Consider the following 12,836-nt stretch of genomic DNA (forward strand, 5'->3'; position numbering starts at 1 on the left):
CAGTCCCAAAACCATGACGTGTACACACGCCCGAGCAGCGCGCGCCAACCACATCCAGCGCGTCAGCTTCGTCACGGGAGCCCCGACGTCGGCAGTTTGGGGCATGTAGCAGATGATGTCACGTCGGCCCGCTCTGGGCTTTCTCGTGCGGGCGAAGATTAAAATTGATTTTAAATATGTTTCGCTGAACGGTTGCTGTTGAAACTTGCTGGGAGATATCTCCTGATAAAAAGGAAACGTTTTACATAGTTATCTCAGCTTTGAAATTTCGTGTCAGTACTCCTTTAAGTGATATTTCGAGAGTGGGTACGGAGGAATTTTAGAATGCGGCGAAGGTGGAGGAGATCTAAGAAATGCATTATTGTCCCACAGGTGTATTCAAACTGCCCCGACACTGCGAATATCAATTCCATGCTCACAACAGCGGATTACACCGATGCAGGTGGCTTGCAGCGAATGGGACTACGATCCCGAGCTCGCCCGTAACACCTTGGTGAGCCACTGGAACCTGGTGTGCAGTCGCCGTCCACTCGTGGCCGTGGCTGATGCGGTATACAGCACCGGAGCATTGGCCGCCATGGCCATCGCCGGTTACTTCGCCGAAAGCAGCGGACGCAAGCCCGTTATCATCACCGGCGTCACAGTGCTACTGGTGGGCACACTGGGCATTACGTTCGCCGACACCTACACTATGTACATCACTTCACGTTTCTTGAACTCGGGCTGTGCCACCACCGTATTTGTCGTATCTCAAACACTGTTTTTCGAAGTTTCAACAGACCGCCGCCGAGCCCGCAACATAGCCCTCGCCTTTGCCTTTGGTAACATCGCGGCAGAGTTCTGGTTCGACCTGTTGCGCCAGCTGCGCGCCGACTGGCAGCATCTGCAGGCCACGATACTATCTCCCACGCTGCTGATGGTGAGCGCATTCGTCGCAGTGTACGAGTCCCCGCGCTGGCTTGTCTATAAGCAGAAGATATGGGAAGCAGAAGCCTTGATGTTGGCCGCAGCGCGCAAAAACGGTTTCTCGTGGTCAGAGGCGATGATACTGACGGGAAAAATAAAGGACGAGGTCGCCAAGAGACAACAGTTTCAAATAAGAGATCTGGACGGAACCCAGTCCCCTGACATCGGAAAGCATGTTGTCGTAATGAGCCTCACATACTTCTCGGCAACTTTCGCCTTCTACGCCACGCTACAGTCACTGGTCGCACGCAACGAACCCTGGGTTCGTGTGTCCGCGTCTGCAGCGTCTGCGCTGTGGTTCATGTTTTTGACATGGGCCATCAATAGAGTCCCTCATCGGCAGCTCGTCAGAGTTCTCTTCGGAATGCTCGGTGGCCTGAGCGCGCTGATGAGTCTCGGGACCTGGACCACGGAGGTGCACGCTGTCGTGTACATCGTAGCCAAGGGATGTTCGCAGGCTACTTTGCTCATGAACATCATCCTAATTCTCGAGCTGTTTCCTACGCCCGTGCGGTGCCAGGTGCAGTGCTTGACGTTCGCTTGTGGCCGCGTAGCAGCCGTTGTCGCGTCGCTCCTGCAAGTGCTCAGTTACACGGGCCGCGAGGACGTCGTCCTGGCGCTCATGGCCACGCTAGCTTTCGCTTCACTGCTGGTGTTGCGGTACATACCGGGGATCGATACATACGCCGTGACCTCTGAAGCCAGTTCCAGGTTGAGCAGCCGCAGGGTGTGGGCCCAGAGCACGCACAACCTCGAAGCAATGAAGTCCACGCTGGCGCCCACTGCATACGGTAGGAAGAAGCAGAAGAAGCGCTGTCGAACAAAAAGCCCAAACAGGAAGCGCAGTCCACACGAGCCCTGCCTTTCAAACCAGGCGAGCACACTAAGCCTGTCGAGCCCTCCACGATCACCAGTGGCCCGCACATTATCCCTGGAGCAAGTCGCCCAAAAACACCAGAAATGATACCCCAGGGTTTCAGACTAGATCGACCACTGATGGCTTCTTGTCTACCTGAGGAACATAGGCTTCATTTTATGTTTAGCACCCCCGTATTTCGTTTGGTTTTGAAGTCATGCCATTTCGTTTTGTGAAATAAAAAATGTTGCCGATTCCGCTTGTGGTTGCTGTTGAAGTGAATACTCTCACAACAATGTGTACCTGTGGGTGATTGTTTCTCGCAAAATCCTTGTGTTGGTACTATAGAGTTGACACCCGCGCTGAAATTAGACAAAGCTTTCCACTTATTCCCAGCACTGTTGCCAGAAAACTTCCTGAGCATTCAAGTGGTGCATTTTCAATTGTATGCTGTTAATGTAGCAGAGCCGTACATACAAGCGAAAACTAATAGCTTCTTCGCGGTCGTTTCATCAATTGCACAGTGAAAAATATAACGCCGAATCAGTTATTTCAGTGTGATGACCGAATGCATGCAAAGACTGTTCAATGAATTGAAGTCTTTCTGCATAATTATTTTCTCTGCAATAGATACAATTAATGGACTATTTGCTTGTATTTCGCAAATAAGTTCTCGTTTAGCTATATTTAACTTTTATGGTGAACTTCTACCAAATATGCTCAGGGTTTTTATTTATTTATTTATTTATTTATTTATTTATTTATTTATTTATTTATTTATTTATTTATTTATTTATTTATTCTGGGGACCCAACCATAAAGGCCAGAATACATTGAGCCAACTACCACTGCGAAGTTCGCGCGGCGGTAATTCTTCCGTGGAAGGACGCCGTCTGTTCGTCGGGATAAATTACATGGCGCAAAGACACGGAGCCCTCCGCCGCGTCACCGCTGGGTTGGACTCTTTGTAACTAACTGCACCTTTATGCCCAGCACAAACGGCGGCGTTGAGTAAGCCGACCCCACGAAGGAGAGAGAATCAACTTTTATTGAGCCCTTTAAAGAAGGTGTGTGCGCGCAGGCACCAGATGGGGTGGTTGCCTAGTCACGGGACCCATATGTGTCCAGCAGCTCCTGGCCCCTGGCCACCAGTCTGTACTGAGTGGCGAGGTCGGGGGTGGACAGCAAGGTCTCCCACTGCTCGAGGGGGTTGGGGATAGGGGTGGGGGGAAGGGAAGGTGGGGGGTCTTGAGTTTCGTGCACTCCCCTATGATGAGCGCGAGAGTGCCTCTTCACCTTGCAGAACGGGTAAGAACTGTCGTGCTCAGCCGGGTACATCCTGTTCAGGAGCACGGGATGGGCTAGCGACCCCGCTTGCATGCGACGAACGATCGTCTGCTGTCGTATGTCCAGCTGCGGATGCGGACCGGGAAGCCTACATCGCTCGCTTCGGTACATTTGGACTTTGTCTTTGTAGCTCGTGGCGGGCTGCGGTAGTTCGTCCTCGGCCCGGAGTGACATTTCTCGGGCGTGGTGGTCGGCGAGGAGGTCGCCTTACACCTGCGAGTGAGCCGGGACCCACACGAGCTTGATCGCTTGTCCCGGTGGTCTTCATTTGTTTAAAATGGCTAGTGCCGCGGGAGAGACTCTCCCCCTTCGGTAGCGCGCGTATGCCGCCTTGGAGTCGGTTACCACGGTCTTCGCCTCCGGCGTAGTCAGGGCGAGGGCCACGGCCACCTATTCTGCTTCGGCCGGGTCCGTTGTGCGCACCGACACACTGGTGACCAGCTTGTCGATAGTGGTGACGACCGCCGTTGCCTTCATGCCGTGTTTCGGGAGCGAGGCGTCGACGTAGAGTACCCGAGGGTCCTCTTCCAGCTACCGGGCCAGAGCTGTGGCCCGCGCCGATCGCCTCTTGTCGTGCCTTCCCGCTTGCATGTTACGGGGGACGGGTTTAGTCTCGATTGATTCTTGCCACTCCTTGGGGAGCACCGCCATCTTTGGCTGTGGTTCGATCTGCCATCCGATCTTTCTCAGAACGGCCCGGCCATGCTCGGTCTTGCTCAGCCGTATTCGTTGGTTTGACAGGTGAGCATCAATCAGCTCTTCAGCGGTGTTGAGCGTGCCCATGTCCATCAGACGTTGCGTCGACGAGTACATCGGCATGCCCATGGTGGTCTTTGTTGCTTTTCTTATGGTCGCGTTGAGCGCTTCCCTGTCCGCCTTCGTCAGCCGGAGGTACGGGGTGGAGTAGGTTACGCCGGACACAACGAAAGCCTGCACCAGGGGCAAGGCGTCTTCTTCCTTGAGTCCTCTGTTGTGGTTGGCAACTCTTCTGAGCATGCTCGTGATCTGTTCCGACGTGTACTTGATTTTTGTCAAAGCCGCCGTCGCCCTGCCGTCGCTTCGCAGCAACAGGCCCAGAATGTGGATCTGCTCGGTCAGCTTGATCTGCGTGCCGTCGATGGAGATGGTCACGTTCGGTGGCGCCTCCTTCTTCGGTCTGCCTGGTTGCACCATGAGCAGCTCCGATTTCTGTAGAGCGCAGCTCAGGCCGCAGGTCTTGGCATACTCATGGACGGTCGTTGCCGCTCTCTGCAGCACCTCCTCCACCCAGGCGTCTGAACCCGCGCGACTCGTCCACACCGTGATGTCGTCGGCGTAGAGCGCAAGGTCCACGCCTTCGATCTGCGTGAGTAGTTCGGTTCGGGGAAGGAGGGCCAGGTTGAAGACCAGAGGCGACAGTACCGACCCCTGAGGGGTGCCCCTGTCTCCCAGCTCCACGGGCTCCGACTGTTCCTCGCCTATCCGTATCGTTGTCGTCCTCTTGGTGAGAAAGTACTTGATGTAGCCGAAGGTCTTGCGGCCGCATCCCATCTTCCTTAGGTTCTCGAGGACGCTCGCGTGAGATACGTTGTCAAAGGCCCCCTTGAGGTCCAGTGCCAGTATCCCCCGCGGTGCGTTCTTCGTGGCTCGCTTGACTACCAGTTCGTTCAACTGTACGAGGACGTCCTGGGTGGTGAGGTGTTGCCGGAACCCGTACATGGTCACCGGCATCTGGCCCGTCTCCTCCAAGTACCCTTGAAGTCTTCTGAGAACCATGCGCTTCATGACCTTGCCCATGCAGGACGTTACCGAGATCGGGTGCATGTTCCCTATTGTCAGTGGCTTTCCGGGCTTCGGTATGAAACGTACCTCGGCCTCTTTCCATTCGGTAGGCAATCGCGAGCTCTCCCAGGCCTTGTTGATGTGACCCAGGAGCCCCTGCGCCGCCGCGTTGCTCATGTTCCCGAGAAGCTTGTACGTAATACCATCCGTTACCGGCGCGCTCTTCTTATTGCTGAGAGGAGCTCGGTGATCGTGAATGGCTCGTCCAGAATTGGGTTTTCGGGACCGTTGTACTCTTCGAGTATCGATGATGATGATGAGGATTCCTATTGGTTTCCCCTTTCAAGCGGGGTGATGACATGTCATCTTACCAAAAAGGACTAATATAACCATGTTTTACACTCTTGGTTTAATACTAGCGCTGCTTACGGCAGGCACTAAAGCTTATTAGGACCGAAATACTTTCTTTTCCCTGTTACAGGTGGTAACTGTCCTAGGCAATATTCCCCTCTCTACTTTTCGTCCACCAGCATTTTAATCTTCTTTTCGTCCCCTCGACAACCTTGAAGTAAACTTCCTCTCTGATACCCTTAAATCCTAGGGCTCCTGAAAGTCCAATATTCCCTTCATGTAGATTTGGATGGATACCCTCACATTCTAACACTATGTGCCGCATAGTTTCTGTTTCTTTTCCGCAGACCACACATACCCCATCATTTTGTGAATACTTCCTCACAAAACTCTTAGTTCGCAGGCAACCTGCTCTAGCCTCAAAAAGCAAAGCACTGCCCTGGGAATTATCGTAGAAATTTTCCTTTCTGATGTTCATCGTCTCAGCCCTGTACATCTCTAACGACGTTTTGGCTTCCATTATTTCCCTCCATTTAGTCGTTTCAATCTGCCTTGCCTCTTTTTTGGTTACCTTGCCTGTTTTGGATTCTCCACTGTTCTTTCCTTATTTCATCGTTAGCCTTCTAGTCTTTCTTAACCACTGCGTGTCCACGCTTTTCAAGTATAGGTACCTAAAAACCTTAGCTGCCCACCTTCGTTGATCCATTGCCCTCAACCTCATCTCAAAGCATATTTTACTCTGAGCTTCTCTAACTTCAAACGACGCCCAGCCCATATCTCCCTGAACTGCTTCGTTAGTTGTTTTTCCATGCGCTCCTAAGGCCAAACGTCCTACCGTTCTCTGGTTTACTTCAAGGCCTGATAGAACGTCTGATTTTAAGCAGAGTACAGCATTCGCAAACGTGAGACCCGGAACCATTACTCCTTTCCACATTCCTCTTACTACTTCATATTTGTCATACCCCCACAGAGCTCTATGCTTCATTATAGCTGCGTTTCGCTTTCCCTTAACCTTAAGTTGCTCCTCGTGAGTACTTAAGTAGTTATCCCCTTCGTTTATCCACACTCCCAAATATTTATATTCCTTCACTCTAGGTAATTCGCCTTGCTGGATAGACACTACGTCGGTGGTAGCGTCATTGAAAACCATTATTCCTGATTTTTCTGCACTGAAATTTAACCCGAGGTCAGTGCTTCCTGGCCGCAAATATTTATTAGCCGCTGCATATCGGTTTGGTTTTCAGCTAAAATAACAATGTCGTCTGCGTATACCATTCCCGGAATATGCTGTTGTACCACTTCGCCTTGTACTATCGGGTACTCACCCTTTTCCGTCTTGAGGTAGGTCTTCTCCAGGTCTTTCAGCAGTCGCTGTCCGTCCCCGTCGTAAGCGTTGAGGACCTTGGTCAGGTTACGGTTGCTCGCAGTCTGGCTGCTGAGCGGATCGATCAGGTGCCGCAGCAGGCACCAGGTCTTGCGCGCCGACAGCTTGCCTTGCAGTCCGTCGCACATGCTCAGCCAGTTTTCGCGGCAAAGCTTGCTAGCGTACTCCGCGATCTCCTTGTTCAGGATCGCGATTCGTTTCATAAGCTTCTTGTTGTGACGTTGGCGCTTCCACCTCCGCGTTAGCGAGTGGCGCGCTTGCCACATGTGTGCGAGTTGGGCGTCCACGAAAGGGGTGTGCGCCATCGTCACGATCTCTTGGGTGAACTTGTCAATCGCGCTCTTCTGCGCCCGTGCCCATTCTGCGTAGGTTTGATTGCTGTCGTCCTCCAATTCCTCGGACGACTCTTCGTTCTCCTGGTCCGTCTGCTTGCGCATTCGGTCCCAGTTGGTCACTCTGGCTTTACCCAGGGTTGCCCAATACCTTGGTCCCTTAATCGTTAGGCTGACGATGTTGTGGTCCGAGCCCAGGTCCACGTCTTCGCACTGCCAGGTTACCACCGCCGACCTTGCGAGCAACGATAGGTCCGGCGTGGTGTCTCGGCTAGCGCTGTTCCCCTTGCGGGTGACGACGCCCGGTTCGTTCAGGAGGGTCACGTCGTGGTCCTCCATGGCCAAGGCTAGGCTCTTTCCTCTCTGCGACTGATGTCTGTAGCCCCACGTCGGGTGAGGGGCGTTTAAGTCGCCGAGGATAATGAGCGGCATGCTCCCCGCAAACCTCTTCGCCTCCCTCATGGTCTTGTCGAAATCGCAATGCCTCTGTGACGGCCTGCAGTAGGCGCTCATTACAAACAGGTTCCCTGCATTACCGATCGTTCTTGAGTGAAACTCGACCAGCGTGTGCTCGCAGCCGTGTTGCGCGGTTACGTGTTGCGTTGCAGCGACGTTGTTCCGCACCAGAATCGCCGTGCCGCGCTCCGTCGGATCCATGTACGTCACGTATCCCGGCAGGCGCAGTTTCCCATGCGTCTCTTGCAGCGCCACCACGCCCGGCTTCTGGTCCAGACTCTCTATGTGAAGTAACAATTCGCAGTCCTTGTTGCGTATTCCTCTACCCATTCCATTGATAAATGATCGTGGTTTCCCCCCCGCGATTCGTTTTCTTGTTACTTGTCTTTTTCATCTCCAGATGTTTCGATGCGACCGCGCCTGTACGCGACCGACTCCTTGATTTTGTCCATTCACTTTTTCCTCATGGCAGCGAAACGGTTTCGTACTGTGAGGTTCGCGACCTTCGCCGCCAGTCTCTCGTGTTTGGCTGATAGCGTCTCGACCTTTGCCTCGACGTTCCCTAGTCTTGCTTCGATGCCCTCGAGCCTGACATTTATATGCTTAATGGCCTCGAGTATCGCTGCCAGCTTGTCGGCCTCTTGCGTTGGTCTTGGTTGTCTTGATATCTGCTGTGCCGGTGCTGCCGTCTCGCGGTCTACGGTGTTTTCGGCGTCCATCGTTTCTTGCGTTCCCGGTGCCTCTTGCGTGGGCTTTGCCGCTCCTCCCCGCGCTAAGCGGGCCGAGGGGGGCATAGTTTCATACAATAACTAGAGGAGAAACTGGCGCTGAGATCATACGCCTGAATGGGCGTGAAGGGTAGTTGTGGATTCGGATTGGCGCTAATGGCTTGCGGAAGTTACTATGGATTGCAGGCAGTTTCGTTTTCGTTTTGGATTTACATGAACGCATTTGCCTATGCGGTGTGTTGGAAGCAGCTATCAAAAATACGTTTCTGCTTGAACTGCATGCCGCACGCGCACTGACGCCACCCTGGGTAGAAAGTTTTGTAACTAGAGTTGCGAATTGGGTGGGTTATCAATTCGTTGCCGGCACAGCGAGCACGAAAACACAAATGACGGCGCTCTGTGCGGCGAAGTTGTCTGCGAATAAGGAGTTGCGGCGTTGCTTATTCGGCAGAGCAATGTATTGTCGAAGCTAACGACGGTTGCGAATCGCTTGGAACAGCCACACCTTCCGTGCGAACGCCGGCTCCTACAACGTAGACCAGCAGTATCGGCGGTTGATAGGAACGCAGCTTGATGAATGTCACTAATTCAGACAAGAATAACTTCTCCAAAGGTAATCGGTTTCTTTTTTTTATGAGCACAAAACTTTTCGCTTCTTATTACAAACCACTAGCGCCGAAACTTTTTACAGGTAGTTTTTAAAAAAGTCGGCGTCCTGCTGAAGAGAGAGAGAGAAAAGGACTTTATTTACAGTAGCCCTGCTCCAGGGGGATCACCGCACAGGGTTCCGCCCTGGTCGTGAAGGCAAGAGCTGGAGCACTATCTAGCCCCCGGAGCGTGACCGGGCGGGGCACGAGGGACGACCCGGCCATCACTAGGACGTTCGGCGCCCGTCTCGGCCCGCCGCTGTCTGCTCAGGGCTGTCACCAGCAGCTGGACCACCGTTCGTTGTTCGAGAAGGTTCGTGGACACCAACCCAGAGTTTATCCTCTCGGGTAGAGTCTGTGGGTACCCTCGACGTTCGTGTTCATTACACCCCCACAACACATGTGGCAGATCTGCCAGCACTGCACAACACACACTGCACGTTGCCGACGCGTAATGTCCGGGCCGCACATGTCTCGCCAGCGCGGGAGTAAGCACTGTGCCTGTCTGAAGCCTACGAAGATGGACTTCTTCTTCTCTGGAGAGACGGTGATGCGGCCGAGCCATGCTTCGACGCTGCTCTCTGTACCATACGATCAAGTCACTATAATTAGTGATTGGGCAGGGATCTGTCGCCGGAAGTTGTCGAGACGGCGGAGTGCCGGCTGCACGGTGCGTGAGCTCGCGTGCAGTCGAGTCTGCCTCTTCGTTCCGGTTAGGCCTGCCGCCTACTGTGGCGCCCATGTGTGCTGGAAACCATCTGATGTAGATTTTCGGGCCAGCGACAGCGGTGGCTGATGACCTACTTCCTCCAGGTAGTAGGGCTCGCGCCGTCTGACCGACATAACCCTTACCGAAGTTAGCCACGGCACTCATCGAGTCGCTCAAGATAGTGACCGTGTTGTGCTTGCTGCAGCCGATCGCAAGCGCAATTGCCGCCTCCTCCGCGCGGATGGCCTCTTGCGTTCGGACACTTGCCGCAGTAACGCATTCTACATCGCTAGCGCGGATGACCGCCAGTGTGTATGATCCACCCGGCGTTGAGTATCTTGCCGCATCGACGTAATACGCCTCTGCGTCCGTTTCGTGCGCCAGTGCCAAAGCTCTGGCCTTGGCCCGTCTGCGTTCCTTGTTTTCCTCCGGGTGCATGTTTCGGGGTAACGGGTAGACTGTGACCCTCCGAGCCACCTCGCCCACGTGTTGTAGTCCGTCCTGCAAGGCCTCCGCCTCCAGCTGCGCGATGCGGGCTCTGTGCAACACGGCTCTGCCGGTTTTGGTCGTGCCAAGGCGGTTGATCTGGGATATTCGTTGCGCCTCCCCAATTTCCTCAAGTGTATTGCAGACGCCCAACTCGGCGAAGGCTGCATTGCTGGTTCCTGGGAAGAGTCCCATGATTGCTTTGTATGCTTTGCGTATGGCCGCGTTGATGCGTGCGGTCTCATGTTGGAGCCAGCGATGAAAGGCTCCCACGTAGGTGACGTGACTGACGATGAAAGAGTGGGCCAACTTGAGCAGGTTTTTCTCTCTCATACCCGTCCTGCTCGTGGTCACCTGCTTTACCAGTCGCGTGGCAATACCGATTTTGCTCACCAGGCGGCTAGTCGCTGTGGGATTGCCGGGTCCTCGATCTACGTGCATCCCGAGTATTCTTAGCTGTTTGACGTGCGGAATGATTCCCCCGTCTCTCGTCTTGATGGTTATCTCGGCGGCTTGTCTCTCTATATCCTTCCTCCAGTGCCCCGGCGGGGGCAACACCAGAAGCTCAGACTTCTGCGGCGCGCATTGTAACCCAGTGCCGTCCAGCTGGCGTTCTATGACCTTTACCGCTTCTTGCAGTCTGTCTTGAACGTGCCCAAGAGGTCCGCCTGCCGTCCATAGGGTAACATCATCCGCATATATCGTGTGGTGCACCTGCGGGAGTTTCGCGAGGCTTTCCGCAACCGGTATCATCACCAGATTAAAGAGTAGAGGTGAGATTACCGCCCCTTGCGGGGTCCCCTTGCTACCTAGCTTCCTTTCCGGAAGTTGTAGATGACCAGGGCGTCCTGCTGAAGGCAAACCTGCTCCGCAAACCTCCTGGACTCCGCGTCTGCTTTTTATTTAACGCGGCGTTTTATTTCGTACAAAACCAGTTTTTTGTCACTAACTTTTTTGTTCGCCATGTAATTTGTAAACGGAGAACCGGACAATAAGAGTTTTTTTGTCAAAAAACACAATTTGCGCAGCCAGAAGCTTGTTTCGATCCCACGAAATCCGGTTCCACAACTACCCATCATTCCCATTGAAGCGTAAGCGCCGCTGCCATGTTCGCGTTGACACTAGCGCCAGTTTCCCCTCTAGTTATTATTGTATGAAACTCTATGGAGGGGGGGTCCCTCCGCGGCACCTTTCGTTGTTTTTTTGTGGCGTCCTCCGACGCTGCACTCGCCTTGGTTGCTGCGTTTGCCGAGCTACCGCTAGCTAGCGCATCTATCTTGTTCATTAGCGCTCTGATCTGCGCGTTTTGCTCCTGAATTTGGGCGTTCTGCCTTTCGATTATTTTCTTAAGTTCTGCACTTTCGTTTTGCTTCGCGACATTTTGGTTAGAGTGGTAAGGGGAGGGGTTGGGATTGAGGGGCGGGAATTCCTTGTCGTTCGTTACTCGAGCGACGGGAGACCCGTTCGTCCAGCCCACCTTTTTCTCGGCGAGAATCCCTCGTCGTCCAGTGGATACTGCTCTCGAACTGGCCCGGGACCTCGAACCGGCCCGTGACCTGGAGCTTGCCCTGGACCTCGAACGTGACGCTCTCTGTCTTCCGCTCGAGCCTCGATCTCTTCCGGTCGTCTCCCAGCGGCGGTTGCCGCCACCCCTGCGGCTGGCCGATGATGGCGTTCGGCCGCGGGAGCGGGACCACGAGCGGTGGCGGCTTTGGCGTCCGCCGCCGCGGGTCGGCGTTCTCGACCGGCTTCGCGACGAGGAGCTGCTTTGGGGTCGCCCTGCATGACCTCTCTTTGCTTGGTTACTGTAGCCGTAGTCTTCTTCCTTGGCCCGGCACCGTTCCCATCGTTGGCGTCGAAAGACATACGGCGACTTGAAGCTTGCCTTGCATTTACGATCGGCGGTCAGGTGCTTGCCGCCGCACAGCGCGCACATGGGGTCGCACACGTGCTCCTCGTCCGGGTTGGCCAGTCCGCAGCCCCGGCATAGTCGGTCTTGAGGATTTGGGCACACGTCCATTCGGGGGCCGACGCGCCCGCACTTGTAACACACGTCGATTTGCTTTCGATGCAGGGTGCACTCCATCAGAGCGTTTCCGTAGCGGACGTAGTTAGGGACCTTGTGGCCCGCAAACGCGATCACTACGGACATCGTCGAATTCCCGATCCGGTTCGCTTGCAACGCCGTCGGGTTGTGCTCATGCACTACCATTTCTTGAATTTCTTTGGCCGTGTCCTCCAACGCGACACCGCGTATCACTCCTTTTATTGTCCCTCGAGGGGCGGACTCATAGGCGCGCACCGCGTGGGACGTGCCACGTATGTCGATGCACTCCACGGCCGCGCACTTGTCCGCTGGTTCCCTCACGGGCCTGCTCCCGATTATAATGTTCTGCTGGTTGTTCAGGCAGATGACATCGTCTCTTGCTTCAATGGCGCTGACCTGCGCTGTCGTCGTGATGGCTCGGCTAACTTCGGGCCGGGATACTTCGCTCACCCGGAGTCCGCCGCGCGGCCGCATTATTATCTTCGTGTTGTCGCGCGGCAAGTCTGGCAGCCGCGCGCCCTTCAACAGCTTGCCCTTGTTGATTCGTTTCTGCGTCCTCTGACGTAGATCGTTGCGGGTGGCGCCACCGAGGTCAGTGGCGTGGCTGCTGACGTCAGTCGTGGCCTTGGCGCCACCTTGGCTCGCTTGAGTTCTACGCGTTAGGCTTGGGTCCACCGCGCCGCTTCGCTTGACTTTATCGCCCGTGGTTTTCCAACCGTGCGATCTAGTGAATTGATCCGGAAAAATTTCCACGCCATCCACTTCT

At 54.4% G+C, this 12,836-nt stretch overlaps 1 protein-coding gene across 1 annotated transcript; it reads left to right on the top strand.

Moving 5' to 3' along the window:
* The first annotated feature begins 436 nt into the window (after positions 1-436).
* Positions 437-1,930, top strand: LOC144175296 (solute carrier family 22 member 11-like). The gene has a single exon (XM_077704381.1). It carries the CDS (start codon positions 437-439, stop codon positions 1,928-1,930), a length of 1,494 nt encoding a protein of 497 aa, XP_077560507.1.
* Positions 1,931-12,836: the final 10,906 nt, after the last annotated feature.

Source organism: Haemaphysalis longicornis, unplaced genomic scaffold (assembly GCF_048455015.1).
Source record: "Haemaphysalis longicornis isolate Haplotype H1 unplaced genomic scaffold, Haemaphysalis longicornis Haplotype H1 scaffold_3, whole genome shotgun sequence".
In the NCBI taxonomy this organism is placed as follows: Eukaryota; Metazoa; Arthropoda; class Arachnida; order Ixodida; family Ixodidae; genus Haemaphysalis; species Haemaphysalis longicornis.

Coding starts and splice junctions, on each gene's coding strand:
- LOC144175296 (XM_077704381.1), top strand. CDS start 437: ATGCAGGTGGCTTGCAGCGAATGGGACTACGATCCCGAGCTCGCCCGT.